The 21,487-nt window shown below is 39.5% G+C and overlaps 2 protein-coding genes and 1 long non-coding RNA gene across 6 annotated transcripts; 2 read left to right on the forward strand and 1 right to left on the reverse strand.

Moving 5' to 3' along the window:
• On the forward strand, positions 1 to 10,369 carry LOC114570408 (glycine-rich cell wall structural protein 2). 3 transcript variants are annotated; one of them, XM_028600731.1, is made up of 16 exons: positions 1 to 65; positions 399 to 428; positions 899 to 958; positions 1,040 to 1,072; positions 1,403 to 1,477; positions 1,617 to 1,691; positions 3,169 to 3,198; positions 3,443 to 3,487; positions 3,828 to 3,878; positions 4,976 to 6,040; positions 8,479 to 8,541; positions 8,668 to 8,715; positions 8,818 to 8,874; positions 9,484 to 9,537; positions 9,927 to 9,962; positions 10,057 to 10,369. In XM_028600731.1, the coding sequence occupies exons 1-16, from the start codon at positions 56 to 58 to the stop codon at positions 10,137 to 10,139; spliced, it is 1,815 nt and encodes a 604-aa protein (XP_028456532.1). In that variant the 5' UTR covers positions 1 to 55; the 3' UTR covers positions 10,140 to 10,369. The 3 variants fall into 3 exon arrangements, with proteins under 3 accessions (XP_028456532.1, XP_028456533.1, XP_028456534.1); XM_028600732.1 differs by lacking the exon at positions 4,976 to 6,040; XM_028600733.1 differs by lacking the exons at positions 3,828 to 3,878; positions 4,976 to 6,040.
• An 865-nt stretch (positions 10,370 to 11,234) lies between these two features.
• On the forward strand, positions 11,235 to 13,979 carry LOC114570121 (uncharacterized). Its single transcript, XR_003694474.1, has 7 exons — positions 11,235 to 11,277; positions 11,450 to 11,509; positions 12,151 to 12,225; positions 12,521 to 12,553; positions 12,842 to 12,880; positions 13,391 to 13,447; positions 13,699 to 13,979. It is a non-coding gene; the product is annotated as an uncharacterized LOC114570121 (long non-coding RNA).
• Positions 13,980 to 14,296: 317 nt separating this feature from the next.
• Positions 14,297 to 21,450, reverse strand: LOC114570120 (perforin-1). Of its 2 annotated transcripts, XM_028600347.1 has the most exons (5): positions 21,346 to 21,450; positions 17,191 to 17,765; positions 16,804 to 16,942; positions 16,504 to 16,715; positions 14,297 to 16,369 (listed from the first exon to the last, which is right to left on the reverse strand). In XM_028600347.1, the coding sequence occupies exons 2-5, from the start codon at positions 17,721 to 17,723 to the stop codon at positions 15,490 to 15,492; spliced, it is 1,764 nt and encodes a 587-aa protein (XP_028456148.1). In that variant the 5' UTR covers positions 17,724 to 17,765; positions 21,346 to 21,450; the 3' UTR covers positions 14,297 to 15,489. The 2 variants fall into 2 exon arrangements, with proteins under 2 accessions (XP_028456148.1, XP_028456147.1); XM_028600346.1 differs by lacking the exon at positions 21,346 to 21,450 and having other exon boundaries at positions 17,191 to 18,026.
• Between the last annotated feature and the right edge of the window lie 37 nt (positions 21,451 to 21,487).

The raw sequence follows: 21,487 nt of genomic DNA on the forward strand, positions 1-21,487 counted from the left end.
AGTAAGACCTCAAAGTGTATCCTGGGGGAGAGTGCTGCCAGCCAGAGGTAACGTTATGCCACAAAGTTATTATTTTTTTTTTTTTTAAACTTCTCCAAGCATGTATACGTGTTAATTACTTTGAAGCAACGTTGAACAGTAGTTTTCTATGTAATTTATGACTTTTGAAGGTCTAGCCATGTTTGAAGGAATGTTTAGCTTGAAACGTTAGCATTAGCAAGACTAGCTAGGCTGCTTGTTAATGTAATCTTAGATTGTCCGCTTTTGTTTTTAGTTTGCCATAGACCAAGGCATCATGATATTATTAACTCCTGGAAACACCAATAGGGAAACAAACATGTTGCATGAATTTGCTCAAGTGTCTGTTTCTTTTCTTGTCTGTTATGGTTTTTTGGCAGGTGTTGGTAATATTGGAGTTAAACCCGGAGGTCAGTGGTTTTCTTTAGTTAGCATGCATTGGCCATTACACCAAATGGTTAACTAATGACTAAAGTACACATGTCTGTAAGTTATATAATGCCTTAAGATTAGCACCTTCACTGATTGATTTGTATGTTTGTGGATGCTTTGTGTGCAAGTGCTTTAGTACAAATACAGAGCACATGTAATATTCTTTGTGTCAACATATCACATGTAGGCAGGCTACATGTACTGTAGGTAACATGTACCCATATGTAGTAGCATGTAAAATTAGTTATGTATCAGACATGTTTTAAAATATGTCCTGAGGGTTCTAACTCAAATCAAATGTTAGTTATCACTTTAGATGGACATGTGATGTATAATCTGTATAATGAAAGAGGAAAGTGTATTTCCTGCTTTAATTTAGGATTAATACACAGCTAACAGACATTAAATGGGCATAAAATTAACTTTCTTTTTGTACTTTTTTCATCAGTTGCAGGTGCCCTTGGAGCACTGGGGAGCCGATATGGCACCAAAGCAATGAAGACTGGAAGTATGTTCAATTTTCTGTTTAACTTACTGCACACAACATTGTCTTATATTACTACATTTTTTTTCTTTCTTTAAATTTTAGTTGGCCGCTATCCAGGGGCTCAGCTTGGTGTTGGTAAGCTGTTTTAAGAACACATCTTTATCTATGATGCAGCCAAAAAACGTTTTACAGAGCACAGGTTTGCCAACTGGCAAAGGAGGATGATTAATCAAAACAAATACAAAATATTAAGGACTTCTTTCATTAATGACCATTAAACCATTATAGAGTGGGAGTTAATTTTAGGTAAATTGCAAAAAAAATAATTTAACGTAAATTGCAAAGTGAAAAAAACCCTCCTTCCAGTCCTGATGTAGAGAAACAATCTGTGTATCTAAAGTCTGAACTGGCAGACTGTGCTGTTCAACAACAATGTGAAATATGTTCTTTTGATTGTTTTGACAGGAGGTTACAGAGCTCTTGGATTAGGAGGTAGAGCAGGCCTGAAGCAAGGTGGATATGGAGGCCAGGGAGCCTATGGTACAACATATCCACTTATCAAACTCTCACAGCCTACTTGCCTTTTATTATCTTCCCTTAACTCCTGTTGTAGATTACTAATTAGCTCTATGTAGATAATAAAACTAAAAATGTTGACACATATTTCTTGTGATTGCAGGTGCCGCTCTGGGCACAGGAATGTTGGGGACTGGACTTACAAATGGACTGGGACTCGGCCAGGGAGGGAAACATGGTAAGACTGACATATATAGAGGAATATGTTATAATCCATTTGATATTTTATATAGATATTGATAATGAATCAACACGGTTAACCACAGTATGTGTAGATGGGCGTTTGATCCTTTAAAGCAAGTATAACAAAATCACAAGCAGTAAAGCACTACAGTGAGTTAAATAGTTTATTCATGCATGTGTATAAATCAAAACACCCATAAGCATTTGTGGCAGCCAAATCTATTGGATACATTTATAGAACAGACAACTAATAAAACACACAATATTTAAGTAATGATCGGGGTGATTTTAATATTTTTTCTCAGCCTTGTACTACAAACAATAGGATCATTCATTAATATCTGACTGACATATCTATATCTTTTTGCCAAAGTAACAACACTTTTGGTCATTTCACATGAACGATTACTGTTTTTGTCTGTGCCTTCCTCACTGGGTTAAAGTGGACAGGTTTCACTTGGAAACAAAAACAACATTTGAATCTAAATCAGAAGAAAGTTGTTTTTTTTGCTTATGTTGCTAAACCTCTATCGTCCAAATCTGATCAAACCACACCCAAACAGTTCTAATATTTAGATATCATACTATTAATAAATATTAACTGGTATGTTTTTCCCAATCTTTGGTTGTTACTTATTTAATAATGCATATTAATGGTATAGAGAAATACTTAATATTGAAAGTTTTCTGGGGCTTTACACAACCCAGTGCAGTCTCCCATAAGATGTGTTCTCTAGCAGCTGTAAAATTGTCCGTGTGGCATTCAGATTTTGGCAGAAAACAAGGCTAAAATGAAATCAGATATATGAAAGGTGCTGAGCCAATGAGAGAGAGACTTGAAACGAATTTAACACATTTTGATGTTTTTTTTAGAGGCATTTATACAATTATTGATGTGTTCCTGTTTGTGTGTCTTTATCATCACCTTTATTCAAACCTGACAAGGGTTGATTGTAGAGATGGGCAATATATCGATATGATATCCATATCGTGATATGAGACTAGATATCGTCTTAGATTTGGGATACCGTAATATCGTAATATGGCATAAGTGGTGTCTTATCCTGGTTTTAAAGGCTGCATTACAGTAAAGTGATGTAATTTTCTGAACTTACCAGACTGTTCTAGCTGTTCTATTATTTGCCTTTACCCACTTAGTCATTATATCCACATTACTGATGATTATTTATCAAACATTTCATTGTGTGAATATTTTGTGGAAGCACCAATAGCCAACACTACAATATCGCTGTGGTATCGATATCAATGTATTTGGTCAAAAATATTGTGATATTTGATTTTGTCCATATCGCCCAGCCCTAGTTGATTGTACTCTTTTATTAGCATTTCACTGAAGCAGTCTGTGTAATGTCTTAGGAAAAAGAGTAAAGGTAAGGACAAAGACAAATCTTATGTGAACAGTTTCAGCTGTAGAAATATTTGTAAATAAAACTGTTTCTGTGACTTTACAGGTTATGGTACTGGCTTTGGCACTCCACCAGGTAAGTGATTAGATGGTTCCATAATTTCCTTACGTTTGTCCAAATGGAAGTACACAGTGAGTTATACTCTGTAAACCCTCTGTCTTTCTTTGATAAATCTCCACTAAGTGGCACTCTGTCATTGTCTGTGAACATGATGTAAGAGGCAGAAAAACCCAGGGCACTAGTGATGTAATCAGAGTGCTTGTCAGAGTTACAGATTTGCTCCCCTTCCTCTGAACTTGGCTTTTTGTTTTCTTGCCAGGATATGGGACTTTAGCCGGCATTGGCTATCCTGGAGCCCGACCAGGTAAGTGATGAATCAGGTCTTACCTCAGATCCCATTACTTCTGCCCCAAACACACTTATGATGTCCGTATGGATAAAATCCGGTTTATCACATTGAACAAAAGAGAATGTGATAATTAGATTGCTCATTTTCGCATGTGAAGGTAGCTGGGTAGTCTTGCAAAATATACGCATGTGTCCTACTCTACTAAACTGAGCTGCTTACCGTTACAAAGATCCTAATAGTAGAAAACATACCTTAAGGCTGTAGACTTGTCTGGCCATAGTGCTGGCCTGGGTCTTTATTTTCAGTTAGCATCTTGAGTGAAATCATTTACAGTTCCCCTATATGCTATTATTAGGAATTGGACTTGGGTATTCCACTGGACAGAAGGCTAAGGAACAGAAACCTGGTAAAACCTTCACCATAGCAACATGTGGTGTTTGTGTTTGTGTTTGTCGGTCTGTCTCCGTCTTTGTTCTGTGTTGTATTTGTCTGTAACCTCTGTGAAATTGTTGTCTTGTGATTTACTGACGTTGAATTCATGCTAGCTTTTGTTTGCATGAAATCACATCTATCTACTGTACTATTATCACCAGCTCCTCTGTTTTGTTTTGTGTGCGCACAGGGCTGATGTTTGACTGTCTTTGTCAATTAGTGTTTCATCTTGCATGTTGCAAGAGTTCCCCAGCTCTTATTACCACAGTTTAAAGTCTGTGTTGATGTGTATGGAGTACTTACTGCTGTGGTTTACAAGAGCTGAAGGGGCTGCTGGAATATAGGTTATACAAACCTTTTTTGCTCATTAATTTGATTTATTTTGGCACATTCTTGGGGGATATCAGGTTACTGTGAGCCATGACATTTAAAAAAATATATTCCCTCATTCTGGTTCACAGTAATTGGGTTATAGTATGCATGCAAATGCCTGTAGTTTCAAGAAAACTCTTTTTCTTGAAACTTTTAAAACGTTTGCTGTGTACTGACGGGTTTCTGCTTTCATGGCCTGTCAGTGTTTTACTAAGCTTTGTTTGTCAGTTGTCTTTGTCACACACTGGTGGGTGGTGTCTTTGTCCTGTGCTGTTAACATTGGTGTGTTTTATGGCATTTCAACAATTTTAAGTGCCAACATTTTGTTGTCATGCGTTGTGTTGATGTCATTGCTCTGACTCAATGAAAAGCACTATGAGTGGCCTTCCAAAGTGTGGCTTTCGTTGTTTGTTGTCTCAGTTCCTAATTATGGTGATGATTCTGTCCTTTGAAACTGGACTAATTTCAGGCCATAATGGATTTTGTCTAGTCTCTGTTTGGTCTCGAGTTACCTCCACTTGAGTACTGATTACTCTATGGATGGTGTGTTATATTGTATTGAATGCTCTGATACACAACAATTGAAATACAGAAGAGTAAATATTTTTGCCACTGCAGTGTGTTGTTGACCCTCAAAGAAACACTGTTGTCTCTGAACCATCAAGACGTCGTGAATGCATGATGATATTTCTCTGCCAGGTGTGTCTGCAGCAGATTTGGGTGGACCACAGATGGCCAATCTGGGCCAAGCTGTTCAAGATCAGAAGAGAGAAAAGAGCAAAGCACTTGGTCCCTCGTATGGAGACAGAAGTCTTGGACCTGAAATGCCCAACATCAGGAGAAGCAATATACTTACTGCTCCTGAATTACAGGCAGAAACTGGCTTTAGACCTGCTGTACTGCCACATGGAAGAAATGTCCAAAGCCTTGATCCAGTATTTAAGTCACTAAGTCTTGGACATATGACACCCCTTGATAAAAAGAGTAAAGGTCTTGGTCTGGCTGTTTCACAAGCACAAGGAGGAGAAGGTTATGAGCCTATAGTCTTAGAAAGAATAGGTGCAGCAAGCCATGGAGCTACAATGGCTGCTGGCGGTGTCAGACAGCAACTGCCTCTTTATAAAGACAACATTAGAAGTCTGGGTTCTGCTTCCTCTCAGGTACAGAGTGCAAGAGACTATGATTCATCTATCCAACAAAATCAACGAGCCCCAAACTGTGGATCCGCTCGTGATTTGTCAGATGTGTTAGGAATCAATCACAATGAGCTTTTGGGTTCAGACACACAGAGGACTCAAGGTTTAGTGCCCCAGGATCATGTTGGTAAGGACAGCAAACATCTTGTACGTGCAACTCCACAAGCGCAAGGAGAGAGAACCAATCAACAGCCTCTTTTACAAACTCACGATGGCAGAAGCAATATATTTTCTTCTCCACAAGGTCAGGAAACCAGAAGATATGTATCTGTTGTAGCAGACAGGCAGGGTGTCAAAGACCTTGGGCTTGTGGCTAAAGACAAAAATGGGCCTGGACTCCATGGGACTATAGCTGTAGAAAATCATCCTGCACAAGGAGGGGGTAGCTATGGACCAGTTATCCCGGGTGCAAGTGGAACCCAAAGTTTAGGCATCGCCTCAGTAGAAGGGAAGGAAGCCCAAGGTTTTACTGCTGGTGGTCAGAAAGCAAAACATCTTTCCCATGCTGAACGTGAGTCAAAAGCTCTCAGCATCCCAGGACAGACTGGGAGGAATACCCAGGCAACAAGTAAGAACAAAGCTTTGTCTTCATACACCATCATAATGTCTTTTTGTGCATTATTGAGATCTACACTATATTTCCCCCCCAAAATTCCACTTTCTATCAGCTATCAAAACCCTTAATTACAAATGAAATGCAGTTCATTTTCATTTGCTTTTATTTTTCGCCATCTTCTGTTATTTCTTTCTTGATTTCTTTTTCTTTATTTAAGCTTTAGTGCGTAACTTTTTGATATTAATGATTGTCACTTACATTCAAGCCATTGCCAAATAAGTTGCTTCAAAGCTAATTAAGGGTATCAGCTCCATACAACTCTCTCTGTATTTCTCAGTATGGCCATGTTCAGAAGATTGTGTCGTCCGGTGACTTTCGTGCACAGAAACTCAAGTGAAGATAATTACTCTTCTGAAGAGTCCATCATGTTTTTTTAATCCTCCGTGTCCTCCTTGGCTACTAGCAACTGCGTGGAGGAGGGGTGGGGGCTGTGTGCGATCACAGAAGGCTTGTATCATGTGGATGTGCAGACAGTTTTGTTGTCATTACTAAGAATTCCTCATGGGGAGAGACAGAAACTACGCATTATAGCTTTGAAGTAACACAATTGTTTCCTCATTTTCACGTTGCTGAGAGATTAGTCTTCTGCAGGCTGGCAGAAGTCTAAATAATCACGCCATTCACATGTTGTCACTTACTGCGTCTTGGGATTATTGGGTAACAATCTGATAAATAAAAAGCATAAATGTATATCTAATGGAGATACAAACAAGGAGGTAACTGCTAACAGCTATCTGGAAATCAGCCACATGAAAGAGCGAAACAGTGTCCTTGTATAATTCTTTACACCTTTGTATGGATAGAGAATCATAGCATTCATCAAGGTCATTAAATCACAGATTCCTTTTGAGAGTCATGATCCGTTTTCTGATGTACAGGAGAATGAGCCAGTAGTAAACAGTCTCCTGCATGTCCTCTGGCATGCTGAAAAAATTAAACAAATCTTCCTGAAATGAGACATAAAATAGATTATTATTATTGAATAATTTTGGTGTTTGTGTCACGATCCAGGTGCTTTAGGGGCCCTCAGCTGCTAACAGTAGTGGTAGGCACCTGCTAGTTTCTCAGGAAACAAACAAGTAACATACCAATTGAGAATAAATACAGAACTCTGAAGCTCTTTACTGACCATAGATTGTGTAGTTGAGTCTCCCAAAAAGCAAAAGCAAGTAAAAATGGACTGCTTCTTGGTAACAGGATTAGTCTGGCTTCTGTTTATACTAAACCAACTGTCAGAGGGCATTTGAGAGCTAAGAAGTAGTAATGTGTTTGTGATCTCTGTATATCGAACCACAAAGCATACTTTAATAGTCTTTCATATCTGCTAGTCGTACACTTATCCTATTTGAAAGGTTTTTCCAAAATTAGGAAAGTCTTCTGTCATTATAAAAGTTGGATAACTCCTTCATGAGGTTACAGTCCCACAGCCAAAAACACACTTTTCTATTGTCCTTGGGACATTTGTTTGTGGATGGTGTTGTAGTATTCACTAATACCTTGGGCTGTGCATTTAAGGCGCATATTTACTTCAGGGTTGATTCAGATGATCTCTTAATCATTGATGGATGTCAGGACAATGAGGTTTAGAACAGAGTTCTTAAAGTCTGTGTTGGTTAATCTCTTTACCTTCACATTACAATATTTATTTAATTACGGTTGATGCATGGTAAACTGTATCTACAAGTATAGTACATCTTGTACAGTTTCCTAGAAAATGGTTTCGATGCTGTAGCTCTTATTTTTGCTCGAAGCAATGGTAAAAACCTAATATCACCAATATCATCAATGTGTCTCATTGTATGTCTTTCTGGTTATACATAGAGTGAGTTTTAGGTTGTCACATACTGTTCATTTGAAGCAGGCAAGCAAACTTGAGTTATTTAGTACTTTTTAGAACAGAGATTGAAAAACGAGACAGAAAAGACTATATGTAAAACAAGGAAAAATATGTGTATGACCCACAAAGAAGACGTTATAAAGAGATGCTGAAGGAAGATACAGCATCTGGTGGTGTGGTTTTTGGGATTAATTCCAAGAAAGTGTTCAGTGGAGAGGGCGCTAAAATCCATCAAACCCTGGAAAACATGTTGAAATCTATTGTGTGTGTGTTTCGTTTTTTGTTCTGCTGTCAGCTGCACATGTCCAACAGCATCCCCTGTATCTACTGTGCAGCCCCTGTATCTACTGTGTATGGGAACGGTTTTATTATGTGTTTAAAACGTGATTTTGATTTAAACCGTAAGCAGTACTGAGCGTTTGATACTGATGTTTTCTCTGTGAATGTTGGCACTAGTGTTTTATTAATAAATAAATAAATCAGGGGTCATGTCCTTCCAGCCAACAGAAAATCACAGGTGATTTTGCTAAGCTTGTGTTGACTTCCTCCACAGGATATATGGGTGGAGCAGGAAACTATCTGGGAGCAAGCCTGGGCGCCGGGGCCTACGGAGCAGGTAATGTTGGGCACAGACACACAACACAGGAAACAAGCAGATTTTTATTTAGTTTTTCCAGCAAATGGAGATGTTGATGTAGCTTTACACTACCTGTGGTAAATGATTCCCATGCACTGCCTACAGGTTTGGGACAGGGAGGATACTTGGGTGGTGCAGCTGGCAAACTTGGAGGTACATGTTCATTTATATTTTTCTTTTCTTTGTTTTCATTTGGCATTTTTTCCTTTTGCACCATGTCCTAACGCCTAACTCTTTCTCTAAAATAAATCTCAGCTGCTGCTGCTCTTGGACAGGATGGGTATCCCCTAGGCGTTGCAGGGAAGTTACCTGGTGAGGCTGGGGAATAATTTAATAATTTAATGTGTCTCCTTTCTGAAGTCTTTTCAATCTCAGTTTGTACTCTCTTGATCTAAAGGGCCTCCTCCACAAACCTAATGACATGCAAATGTAGAATCTTTTCTGACAAAATAATCTTAAGAGAATCAGACATTTTCTCCACCTGAATTTTAATGTTCAGAATCTGAATGGAGCCGAGGACCTACAGTAGATCCTGTGTCACGCAGCAGAAAATCAGATATTACTCCTCCTACTTTGCCTTGTAAACCAATTATTTGCTTGTGAGTCTTTCTAGAAAAAAAATCTTCACCTTTCTTTAAAGGTCACATAAGAAGCTGTTTCAGAGTCTTCCTTTCCTTTCTGGTGAATAATTGATAGTGTTTTTAAAAACAAAACTTTGGTTACTCGCAAACCATTTCAGTCATCCAAATTATGTGGATGCCTTTTCCTCTTCTTTTGCATGCATAGAAGTCAGAGCATCTATATATATATATAGATGCTCTGACTATATATATATATATATATTATATCTTTATACTACAAATGCAGAAGATGCAAGAGTCTGTTTCCCATGCAATATGTTTTGAATGTGTGTTATCACAGGCTATGGTGAGGGAGCAACAGGACACCTGGGTGCCATGGCAGGCAATGGCTTTGGTAAGTGGCAACTCATCAGTACATACACAGAGAAATTCCAATTCTACCAGTCAGATTGTGTACTGAGAGTTACAGAAGGCAACATAGAAGACAATTTAAATATAAAAAACAAAACCTTATCCTTGAAACTGTCTGCCTGCAATGACCGGGGATCTCTCTTCATTCTGTTTGGTGTCAGAGGGAATCTGCATCAAAGCCGTCACTGACAGGAGTGATGATATTCAGTTAAGACAGACTGATCCTTTGCGTTTAGGGACTTTCTTTGTTCATTTTCTAAGATGTTGGCGCAAACGCTTTGCCTACAGGTATTTCACGTGCATTCATAGGGCTCTCTTGACGATTTCCTCTCTTTTTTAAATGTTTTAACATATAGCTCCTTCTCTCCGCAGGTTATGGGAATGGTTACAGCAATGGTCACGGGGCTGGTGAGTGTCATTTGAAGAAAAAAGGCGAGGGGTTAAGGTGAACTCAGTCTAACTCACAAACATAATTATAATGCTAATTAGAACTATGTTTCAGGGCTTGGTTACCCTTCAGAGTTAGCTGATGGTGCTGAGAACAAAGCAGGGAAGCATCAAGGTAACCGTTTTGGGGAGTTATAACCTGCTAAAACCCATAACAGGTGATGGCACTAACCCGTAGATGCTTTAACATGGGACAAATATACAACTGACAAAATAAGAGGCCTTCACGGAAGCACACATGTCCAATGTGGTATTTTATCCATAGGGTGTAGCTATTGTCTCTTATTTATAGAAGCTGACCAGTTTATTCTGGGGGTTTCTGACCTCCTGCTCATGTAGTTGCTTTTCACACAGTTTAATTTAAAGGTGTGAATCAGTTAATGGATTAACAGTGTCTAAAGGTGTGTTTATATTTGTTCAGTTAATGGATTAAAGAGTTTAAGGATGGAGCAGCATTAGAGATGACACTGTATTCCTTTGGCTGCCAAACACTTAAACTAATTGAAACACTAGAAGTGGGAATGACTCCACCAAGCTTGCACAATCACTCAATCAAATAAAATTAAACTAGTGGAAAAGATGATATGATCAAACACTTCCCTGGAGCGATGTACAATATTGGATTTTGGCCGATATTCTATATATTCTGTTATTTTCAAACTCATTTTGTCTGATTCCGATACCAATATATACAAATCTTTTTTTATTTCACTGAAGAGAACACCAAGTTTCTTCTGTACTTATTTTTACCTATTATTATGTTATTCTCATTTGTCTTAGATACAGACATTAAACAAGACAAAACACCTTTAATTCTACCATAAATGTATCATTTTACAAATTTTACAGCAGCTAGCATGCAAGACATAGGAACTTGGCTTGGGTTTTGAGGAGTAGTTGCATTTATACACCGACAGATAAACTGAACACAAGGCTACATTCAAGGCTCAAGGCTAAAGCGTTCCTGCTAACTTTATAATCACCGACACACACTCCTTCCTTTAAGTTTGATCATAGTAACTTATGAGTTGATTACATAATACATAGCAGCATAGTTTCCAGAACAGAAATGCAGCAAATAGGCTAAAGCTAATATCTGTCGATCACATTTCAGTCAGATCTTTTACTACAAATCGTATCAAGCTGGAGCGAAATAACCTCCAATTCACCAATAAGAGCTCTGTATGAATATATTGTCTGTGATGTCACTGAAGCCCCCCTTGTCTTCTTTCAGGAGCACATGGTGCAGGACTGCACTCAACTGGTGGCAAATATGGTGAGCAGTGCTGACATGACCTCATCCTTCTGTCATGCTTCTATCAATGTAGCTTTCCATGCATGAGTCAGACTTGAATTAGTGGATAGCACAGAGCTGGTCATGTGTGGGTGAAAGGCTGAAAAGAGAAGAGATATGAGTAAGTTTCCCCATCAGATTTTTTTCCTTGCAGGAGGAGGAGCTGCTCAGGTTCCTTACGGTAATGCTCCAGTGATTCCTACTGGACTGGAGGGTAAGAGCTGCATGCGTTTGCAAGTACATCTGTATTACAGTACACATCATAGTAAGCTGTATCAAACAAATGCACATAATAAGTTCTACCATGGCCATTGAAAATACTAATTTCCTGATTGGCTGGCAGGTGTCTAATAAAGTCAAAGAACAGCTAAATATAACAACAACAAGCGTATTCCCAAAATGTTGAACTATTCCTTTAAGGTAACATTGCAACAATACTTTTTACTAAAGCATAATACTTTTGGATCTTACTGTGAATTAAACAAAATTGACTAAACAGATCTCATTTTGCCTGTGGTAAGTAAGGAGCCATGTTGTAAGCATAATGATACACTCCAAGGTGTCCAGATATACAAAAATAATGAACTTGAAATTAATTTTGTCATGTCAGATTATTTACTTAGTCGTCAGTCACAGTATTAAGGTCCTTAAAATGCTGTACGATACAATAACGAAAATAAAATCGACACCCCCCAGCCTTAGGCCCTCATAAACTCCAACAACAAATACAACCATCATTCTTGTTTTGTTACACCACAGTCACCCCTCCTGTTTACCATAACAAAGTTTACAAAACATTACAGCTACTAGAACAAATGCTTAACAGATTTGTCACCCCCTCCCCCCCACCCCTAGGAGATGGCGGCTACCCGTATCCTGCTCAGCAGCTCAACCTTGGTGCTGAAGGCACCAAAACCGCCAACAAATATGGTGAGAGAGCGAGTGTGTGTCAGCTATGAGGTGTGAGAAACTGTGTGATGGAAAAATAATGATTTGTCTGTTTCTTTGAAGCAGCGGGGTGTGATAAGTCCCACTGAGGTTGGAACCGTTGAGCAGATAATAGAAAAAATAGATAACAATGCTATAACAATGCTTGTGATCAGAGACTGCTTTGAGGATGTGCTGTGTGTGTTTGTGTCTCTATGTCTACAATACTTATGTCTGTTATGACTCATCAGTGTTACCTTTATTGAAATCCAATTATCTACATGTTGTGTTGTGTCAGGAGCTGGAACAGGATATGGAGCTCAGCAAACAGGTGAATTTTCATGCACTCTCACCAAATAAAACACAAACATCCTTACACACAATGCACAAGGCCCCTACTGTCACAGCAGTACAGCACATTGCAATTCACAGAGGTGGCTACATGAGCATGTAGTATTTTTAGTATGTCTTGCATAATTGAGATTTGAATTTTTTAGTATAACCGTTAGCTGTGCACATTTTTCTAGCTACCCCTGAAGTCCAAACATTCATAACATAAATGTATTTTGTGTATTTGGTCTGTTTTATAAATGTAACATCTTTGCTTGTGTTTGAAAAGGTTATGGTGCACAGCTGGGAGCAACTCAAGATGCTTTGGGTAAGCAAGAAACCCCCAGACTTCCTCATTTATGATCAACTTCCACTCACTTTGCTGTTTCTGGTGACCTTAGTCATTTCTTCTTGCATAATACTACAGTGGCAGCACAGAGTGCACTGCACATTTTGCTGTGCTACACAATAGCTTTCATATCTAATTATAGTATTGTGCAGTTTTGTATGTGTCTAAATATTACTGTGCTTTCAAACATGCACATTTTAAAAACACACGTGGTAAAGCTATTCTTGGAAAATGATTTCCCTACTCATAATTGTTCTTTTTCACATGCTCTGAACATGTACTTTTACCTGAATTACTGTCACGCCAAAAGTACAACTGCATGCATTATGGATTATTTTCCACTCAAGGGTATGGGACCCAATGTTGGCTGGGTCCTAACCAGTTTTTTGCAATGTTTAACCTACAGTAGCTGTCATACCTCTTTTTCTTGATGCTGCAGTTTCCTTCTGAGCACATTTATAACATTGAACTGGGTTGATCCTTTCACAGGAGAGCAAGCTGGCAAATATGGCGGAGTAAACGGTGCCCTTGGAAATGGATACAAAGGTTAGAAGGAAGGAGGGTTTACAATTGGTGCATGAAGGTCCAGTTAAAACATTATAAAACTAATATAATAATAAATAATATAATATAAAACTATTAAAACTTCCACCAAGGGGGGGGATCATGTGATTTTATTACCACTGTATAAATTGTGTTGTGGTCTTGTTTGTTATCAACCAATCAAATTCATCGTTTCCTGATTCAGTATCTTTGTGTTCCTCCCCCCTGTCCTCTTTGTCTCTGTCTTTAACCAGGTTAATTCAAATGACCTGGACTTCTTTAAGTGGATCATTTCCATAATGTGTTCAGTGTAATGTGTTTTAAAGCTTTTTGTGCGTTTCATCTTATTGGGTCCTGTTGTGTTGTCTTGTGCTTTATTTTTCGTAACCTCTGTGTCTTTCTCTGTAAGTGGACATTTGTCTTGTTTGTCCAAAACCTGCAGTGCCCCACCAGTCTTATTCTGTCAACACTGGAAAAAAATGGTGGTGATTGATTTGCCTCAATGTTTTAAAATTAAAATGATGATTCAACTGTTTTAATCTAATCCATTATATATCAAATGATGCGGAATGGAAACTTTTGAGTGAAAACATTGTACATAATGTTTACCTGCATGCATTGTTCTATGTAATAGTGTCAGCGAAGCCTCATCCGTACACAGGAAGTTTTACCACTTCCTTTCTCATGTCGTGCAACACTGCCTAAGATAACGTCATGAACACTCAGATCAAAACATTGAGATAGAACATCAAATACTTCAAACAGTTCAGATATTATGCTTTTATTATGGATACACATAAACAATAACACAAAATCATGTAATTTAAATACATAAAACACATTAGTAGATATTATAAATGTTTGTATACAGTAGATAATAAAATGCTACAATGTGATTGCACAATCACAAAACATACAATCTTTAAGCATGTTATTTTGGTATCTGCAAATAAAAAGATATACAGCAAATAAGGCATGAATACGTTTATAAGTAAAAGCTGCATTAAATCAAGCAAGAACGTTTATACCTCTTTCACACTACTGACCGGGTTTGGGCAAGGGTTGTCTGATCAGTGTTCAACCCTTCTTTTGGCAGTTTTGCCTGTAAAACTCTGCTACCGCTCTGCAAAAGGCAGACTAGTGAACATCCGGGCACTCACTGTCAGTGGACAGTGGACTGTTTGAAAAAGAATTGAATCACTCTGCTCTGCTGCTGTTGAAGCTGCCTGTGAAAATCCTAGTTTTATACACTCTATGGTGAAACCCCAGCGTAAAGCACAGTGTGACAAAATTGATGTTGTTGTTTTCTCAAAGTGTGTGGCAACCTGTGACGACTGCCCCACTGTCATTTTCAACCAATCACATATTTAGTCCTGCCCTCGCTGGTAGTAACCCAGGTCATGCGCAAATCACATTGAAATCAATCCTTGTCCTACCCTGATCCAACCCACCTCACATTTTGAATATTCATTTTTTTAATATTTAAACAGCAATATATTTCAGTCATCTGAATCTTTTGCTGATGTTAATTTCTGAAAGCCTATACAATACTCTTCTGTCAAACACATGTATAGAAATTGTAAACTGCAGACTCAAATGTAAATTAAACAAAACAAAGTGAACATACCAAGTATTAGGAAAATATTTCCATAATTGAGTTGCATCTGTCAACACATTATATCTTCTCCCCAACAGACATACTTCTCATTCATTGTGATCCGTAGAGATTTAATAAAGGATGGATAAAGGGTTTTGCTTCAATTAACCTTAATAAAAAGAGTAATGTTGCTATGTAAGCATGCGTAAAGCCAAACATGGGTGTTATATCACATCAACAAAATATAAAGGACATTTTCCTGATGTTGAGTTTCAGCCAATTTCTCAACATTTCGTCAATTCTCCCTAACTGATGTACCTCTCATCTTTATTGATCAGTAGAGATTTATTAATGGATGACAGTTATGGATGATACCTTTTGCTTAGATTACACGCGTCAGTACACTAAAAAGCTTGAATATAAGCATCAGTAAAGCCAAGCATGGCTGTTATATCATATCAAACCTTTGAGTCTGGGTAATAAGACTCAGGTTTTTCTGTGAGCTTGTTTCATCCACAAACACACCCATCTCTAAGAGGATGGCCTTTGGAACAGGATGTGCATGACGGGACACATACAGCCTCTTCAGACTTTGACTCATTGGCGAAGGTTTATAGTCCTTGCATAAATCTCCGCTCAGACTCGGAGCACATTTCACCTCCAATTTGTAGAATAGTTGGCCATGTTGCAGGTTACAGAGATCCTGCTTGACTCCAGCAGAGAGGGTCTGCTCACATTCTCCCAACAGGTCGTCGTCCCAGTTGTTGTCCTCATCCCACACTTCAAATCTCACTTTACATCCCGATGACAAATCCCGGGAGCCTAGGTCGATGACCATGGCCCAGTGTGGGTTGTTGTTGTTGTGAATGACAGGAGAGCGTCGGACCATCTGCCCGTTGAAGGACACCTTCACGTAGCCATCCGTGGCTGTGGTGTGGTCTCCCCAAAGACCAGAAGCCCGCTGTACAGTTATAATGACCCGTGCCATGCCCTTACGGGTCGGGCAGCAATCTTGGTTTACAGCAGGGTCATTGTGGCATTGGCAGACACAGGTGTCCCTTGGGTCGCTCTTTATGCCGGCCTGACATCGGTCAGTGCAGTTCTTCCACAGGCCTTTCTCCAGGATATAATGGCTAATGGCTGAGCGCAGGTTCTTACGGGCAGGGGTGTTAGTAGGCAGTAATTCATGGAGCGAGTCCAGGGAATATGAGACTATGTCTGGGTTCTGTGGTAGTGAGTTCAGCCATTCTTTGTAGGCTGCTGGATCTTTGTCAGCAGAGAAAAGAAGGTCTGGCTCCGTGGTATAACCCCCTTTTATTTCTGTGAACCTGTAGAGGAGAGAGTTAGTTAAATAATTGAGCCAATTCGGCTTTTCTGGTCTTGAAAATAGTTATTTCTAAGAGTGTATTCAGTCAAAGTATGTAAATAAATAGAAATTGTGAGAAAATAAATGATAAATTACCTATCATTGAAGAGGCTGGAGAAGGATGTCTTACTTTCCATCTTGTTAATGTCCTTCTGGCAGTGTTTTGCTTGAGTTTTTATTGTAGCTTTAATGCTGGCAGACGCTTCAACTTCCAGGCACATTTGTACCTCCTCCAGGCTGAGGCCCAGCAGGCTGGCCTGGCACTGCCTGATGCTGGTCACAGATAGAACACTTCCTCCCAATTTCACCTGGAATTATATATTTAAACACATACTGCATAAGCAAATGTTGTTCATTTTATTTTATTGGGTTTTGTTTTTAATAATTTTGGTTTACCTTGGTAACATAATGGGTGCCAAAGTTGTCAATCAGTTTGTAAAATCGTTGCTTGTATTCAGGACTGTAGATTTTGGGGAGCTGTTTCACTGCTTTTTGAAATTCTCTGTGCAGCTTGGGAGTGCCGGACACTCTATAGCTGTTAACAGTGAGATACCAGATAAAAGACCAAACCAATATTAAAAAAGTGTATTAAAGTATTGCATTTATTTTCAGAGCTAGGAGAGAACATTTTTGCGTGTGAAGAAATGACAAGAAGAGACAGACCGATATGAAACACGGCTACAACAGTATTGCATTGAAGCATTAAAGTTAATTCAGTTTGTGCATTGCATTTATCTTTGATTGTAGGGTATAGTGTGCAGAGAAATGTCATCATCTTCTTACCTGTAGAACTCACAGGACATGCTGTGGCTTGTGAAGCTGAACTTGTCATTCTTTGTTTTTTCCATGGAGTATTCAGCCAATTTAGAATTAGTACCAGCTAGCATCACTGAGCCGCCTTTTTCACCCACAGTAACATCTAGATTGGCCTGCCAGTTGTTTTCCACAGAAGAGGTGCTGGAACTGACCACAGACTCACTGGATCGGTGAAGTGTACTGGCCACTTTCATGCTGCAGGACTGCTTTGGTCTCCAGTCCACCACTGACAAGGGGAGCTTTTGCTTTTTGTTTTCCAGATAGGGGTTGCTACAAAGGGTGCACGTTTTATCCTTGTGTTTCCACTTATTCATGTCGAGCACAAAGGCTCCTTTACGTTCCATTTTGGTGATATCAAAGCCTTCACCAGCCAAATTGGTACCTGGAGCAAATTCTGCATCCAGGCACTGTCTGGGTGTCCCCTCTACGCATGATTGATACGTACACTGAGGGAGGGACAGCACGACGCTGGCATAGAGGCAAATATTCAACAGAAACATGTTGCTGTTAAGTTGGTAGTGGATGCAAACTGATGGTTTATCCTGAAAAAGAAACCTTTTAGTGAACAAACATGAGCCATTGAAGCAGTAGTACACCCTTACTAGTTGCAGTTCTCAAGGACGCACGCACACACGGACACGACAGCACAGTCTCTTTTTCCTTTCTCTCAACTTTTCCCCCATTTGTGTGGCGCGTACCCGCTCGCGGTGTGAAGTGTGTCCACGCTATTCTCGCTCATGTAGGGAACCTCGTGAATTAACCTGCAACATGTCAGCTGTTTGGCAATTCTTCAGCATGTGTGCAGAAGATAACAAGTTTGCAATATGCAACACCTGCAATGAAAAAGTAGGGCGTGGAGGGACAACACCAAAAACCCAAATCACATTTTTTTGGTTGGATATTGGATGTGAAAAGAAGGAAATGGTTCTAACATTGCACTTTAGAGGTGTGTGAATTTCCCACACCAGGAGTAATTTATATAGTTCTATTTTATAGTGATCCATTATTGGTTCAAAAAATTTTCTATGTAAGAAAAGATAGAAAATTAATATTTGTGTGTGCTGTAAAGTGGTTAGAATAAAATGAAATCGGAATCGGTTAAAATCTGTATCGGCTGGCCTAACTCAATGAAAATCGGAATCGGCCTAGAAAGTTGTAATCGGTGCATCTCTAATTAATATGTGTTCCCCCAGCCTGCCTATGGTTCCCCAGTAGCTAGAAATGGCGATAGGTGTAAACCGAGCCCTGGGTATCCTGCTCTGTCTTTGAGAAAATGAAAGCTCAGATGGGCCGATCTGGAATCTTGCTCCTTATGAGGTCATAAGGCTATCCCCTTTCTCTGCTTTGCCCACCCAGAAAATTTGGCCCACCCATGAGAGAGAGACATCATGGCTTTCAAACGAGCAAAGTGTCAGTTGGTCAAGGCCACACCACGACCCTCAACCTTGCCCCCCCCTCTCCTCCTCAATAGCTACAGACACAGAAATGGCACATACTAAGGAAAGCTCATTGTGGGGACTGGCTATAGTGGCTGTAATTCTGCACCAAGGCTGAATTTCGGGAAAGAGACTTCAGATACAGTATTAGGGGACCACTAAGGTCTATATAAAAGCATCCAAAGAGCACCATGTCATGGGACCTTTAAAATAAGGCTTTGTGGTTTGAGTCTCATCTGCACAATAGATCAGTTTCACTTACAAGTGATAACTACCTTCTTTGAATTATTACTTTTATGGTGTACCTCAAGGCCCTATTATGCTTTTACTTGGGTTTGCTTATAGAAAAGTTTTTTATGTTAATGTTTTATGAGTAAGGAAATGTATTCAACGCCTTTGTTTAGACCACAAGGATACACACAATGTGTTTTGGTGAGAAACACGGAATGCAAACATAACTTTTGTTTGTTTGCAAGAAAACTCATCAGGGCACCTTTAAGTCTCTTTTCATTTGCCACAAGAGTGTCAAGCACTGGATGGCCGAAAACGTTCTATGGCTAAATGAGAGTAACTCCTAATTTCCACCGGTTGCGGAACGGCTCCGCTGCGGAACGGCTCCGTGCTCTGCCGTCCGTCAATACCAGGTCTGGATTTGTTGCGGAACGGCTGCAGCCATGACTGACAGCTGAAGTCACGAGGACCCACGAGATCTCGCAAACTCAAGTAGAATAGAACCACCACAAAACCAACAACAGTTTGTTTCCATCCAGAGGACTAGGGGGGAAAGAACTCTGTGCTGTGTTTTCAAGGTGTAGTGCAGGGAAATATGATCCGCCGTGAGCACGGTATATTTTATTTTGAAAATTAACCAGATGTTGTATTTTGTTTCTGTGCTCGACTTCCTGTCCTGCACTATCTGAATTGTGCTGAATTGCGGCGGAGCTCTCCCGCGTCCGGCAAAAATAGAAGCTCTGCGTATCAGCTTCGGAGGGCTGTGGACCTTTGGAGCTGGGACGCAGTTGGAACACAGCCGTTCCGCAGTAAGCGGAAATACACGTTGACTTTAATGGAAATCTATTGACTCCGCCGCCGTTCCGGAGCTGTTCCGCAGCTGTTCCGCAGCTGTTCCGCAACCGGTGGAAATTGCCAGTAAGACAAATCTCCCTCAACATGCAAAGGTCTACGTGTCAATCAATCAGTCAAATCAATCAACATTTATTAGCACTCTACAGCAACTAGCAGGTATCCAAAGGGCTTTACATCCCCCCCCAGACCTACATGAAGAGCATTACAGTAATCCAACCTTGAACTAATAAAAGCATGAATCGCCTTTTCTAGATTGTGCCTTTTAAGGAAGGGCTTAAGTTTAGCCAGGAGACGAAGCTGGAAAAAGCTAATTTTAACAACATTGCTGATCTGCTTGTCAAATTTCATGCTGCGATCAAATGTAACCCCCAGATTTTTTGACAGCTGGCTTAGTGTATGAAGCCAGAGCTCCCATACTCAAAGCTGGACTGTTTGGCGTGCATGAAGTACTGAAGATGATACACTCAGTTTTCTCTTTGTTCAAATTAAGAAAGTAATGTGAAAGCCACAACTTAATAGTGGAGTGCAACACTCTCATTAGGTTTCATAGGCAAATAAATTTGCAAATCATCTGCATAACAATGAAATGACATTGTGCTTGCCTATAATAGCCCCTAAAGGCAACATATATATGGATAATAGGATTGGGCCAAGAATTGAACCCTGAGGTACCCCACAAGAGAGAGGAGCAGGTGATGAGGAGAGGTCACCAATCATGACAGAGAAGCTCCTATTTGCCAAATAGGAGCTAAACCATTTAAGTGCCGAGCCTTGGATGCCTACACAATGATCAAGGCAAGAGAGGAGGACTGCATGGTCCATTGTATCAAGTGTCAATGTTGAATCTGCCTTAAAATCTGACAAACTCTGTCATTAGTAGTAGCTTTTTCAGCATTAGGTCTATTGCGAAAATAAAACCTTATGTGACTTAAGGATCAGGAGACTTTGTATTTTTTGTATCCTCACATTTTGACTGCTGTAACTTTCTTAATGCAAGTCAGTCAGTCAGTCATCCTTGTCTTGCCTGGGGTTTGTCAAGAGTCTTTTTTTTTTTACAGGCAACAAGAATGGAGATGTTTGTTGTGTTTCCTGTTAAACACTGTATGGATTGACACGTTTATATCTCAGATCTATTTATCCCCTATTCCAACTTATGACTTCTTAGGTTTTCTGATCAATTACTCTAATCCATTCCACATTCTTAGTCAAAAATCCATTGTTGCCCCCGAGACTGTGAAAGATTTTAACCCATACTGTCAGATTTTCCCGGTCCATTGCCAAATTTAAAATCCGGTCCTAAGACTAATCTTTTTACAACTGCATTTGAGTCTCCACAATTATCACACTACACGATTGCTTTGGTTAACATTTGCTCTTTAAATAATGGACTTGTCTTACAGTATAATAGCTTACTGAATGTTTAAGACTACTGCTCTCACAAATGTGACAGAACTAAACTATACTATTGCATTACTCACTGATACAGCAATAAACAGTTTACCCGATGCTAAAACACAGTATTAAAATACCCACAGGCGGTTATGTATATTTAAGTAAAAGGAAAAAATATTTCCGTATGAGCACATCAGCATAGACTCACCTTTGTCTTGCCTGTTCACGCTGCAGTTATGAAACTGACTGTGAGCATGAATATCAGTGCTTTGCGTTTAAAAGTCAAAGAAGAAGACACAGAGCTGGTGGGGGCGTGAGGTGACAGTGGTCTTTAAGAGAGCAGGGGGGAA

The sequence above is a fragment of the Perca flavescens genome, chromosome 15 (assembly GCF_004354835.1).
Source record: "Perca flavescens isolate YP-PL-M2 chromosome 15, PFLA_1.0, whole genome shotgun sequence".
Lineage (NCBI taxonomy): Eukaryota > Metazoa > Chordata > Actinopteri > Perciformes > Percidae > Perca > Perca flavescens.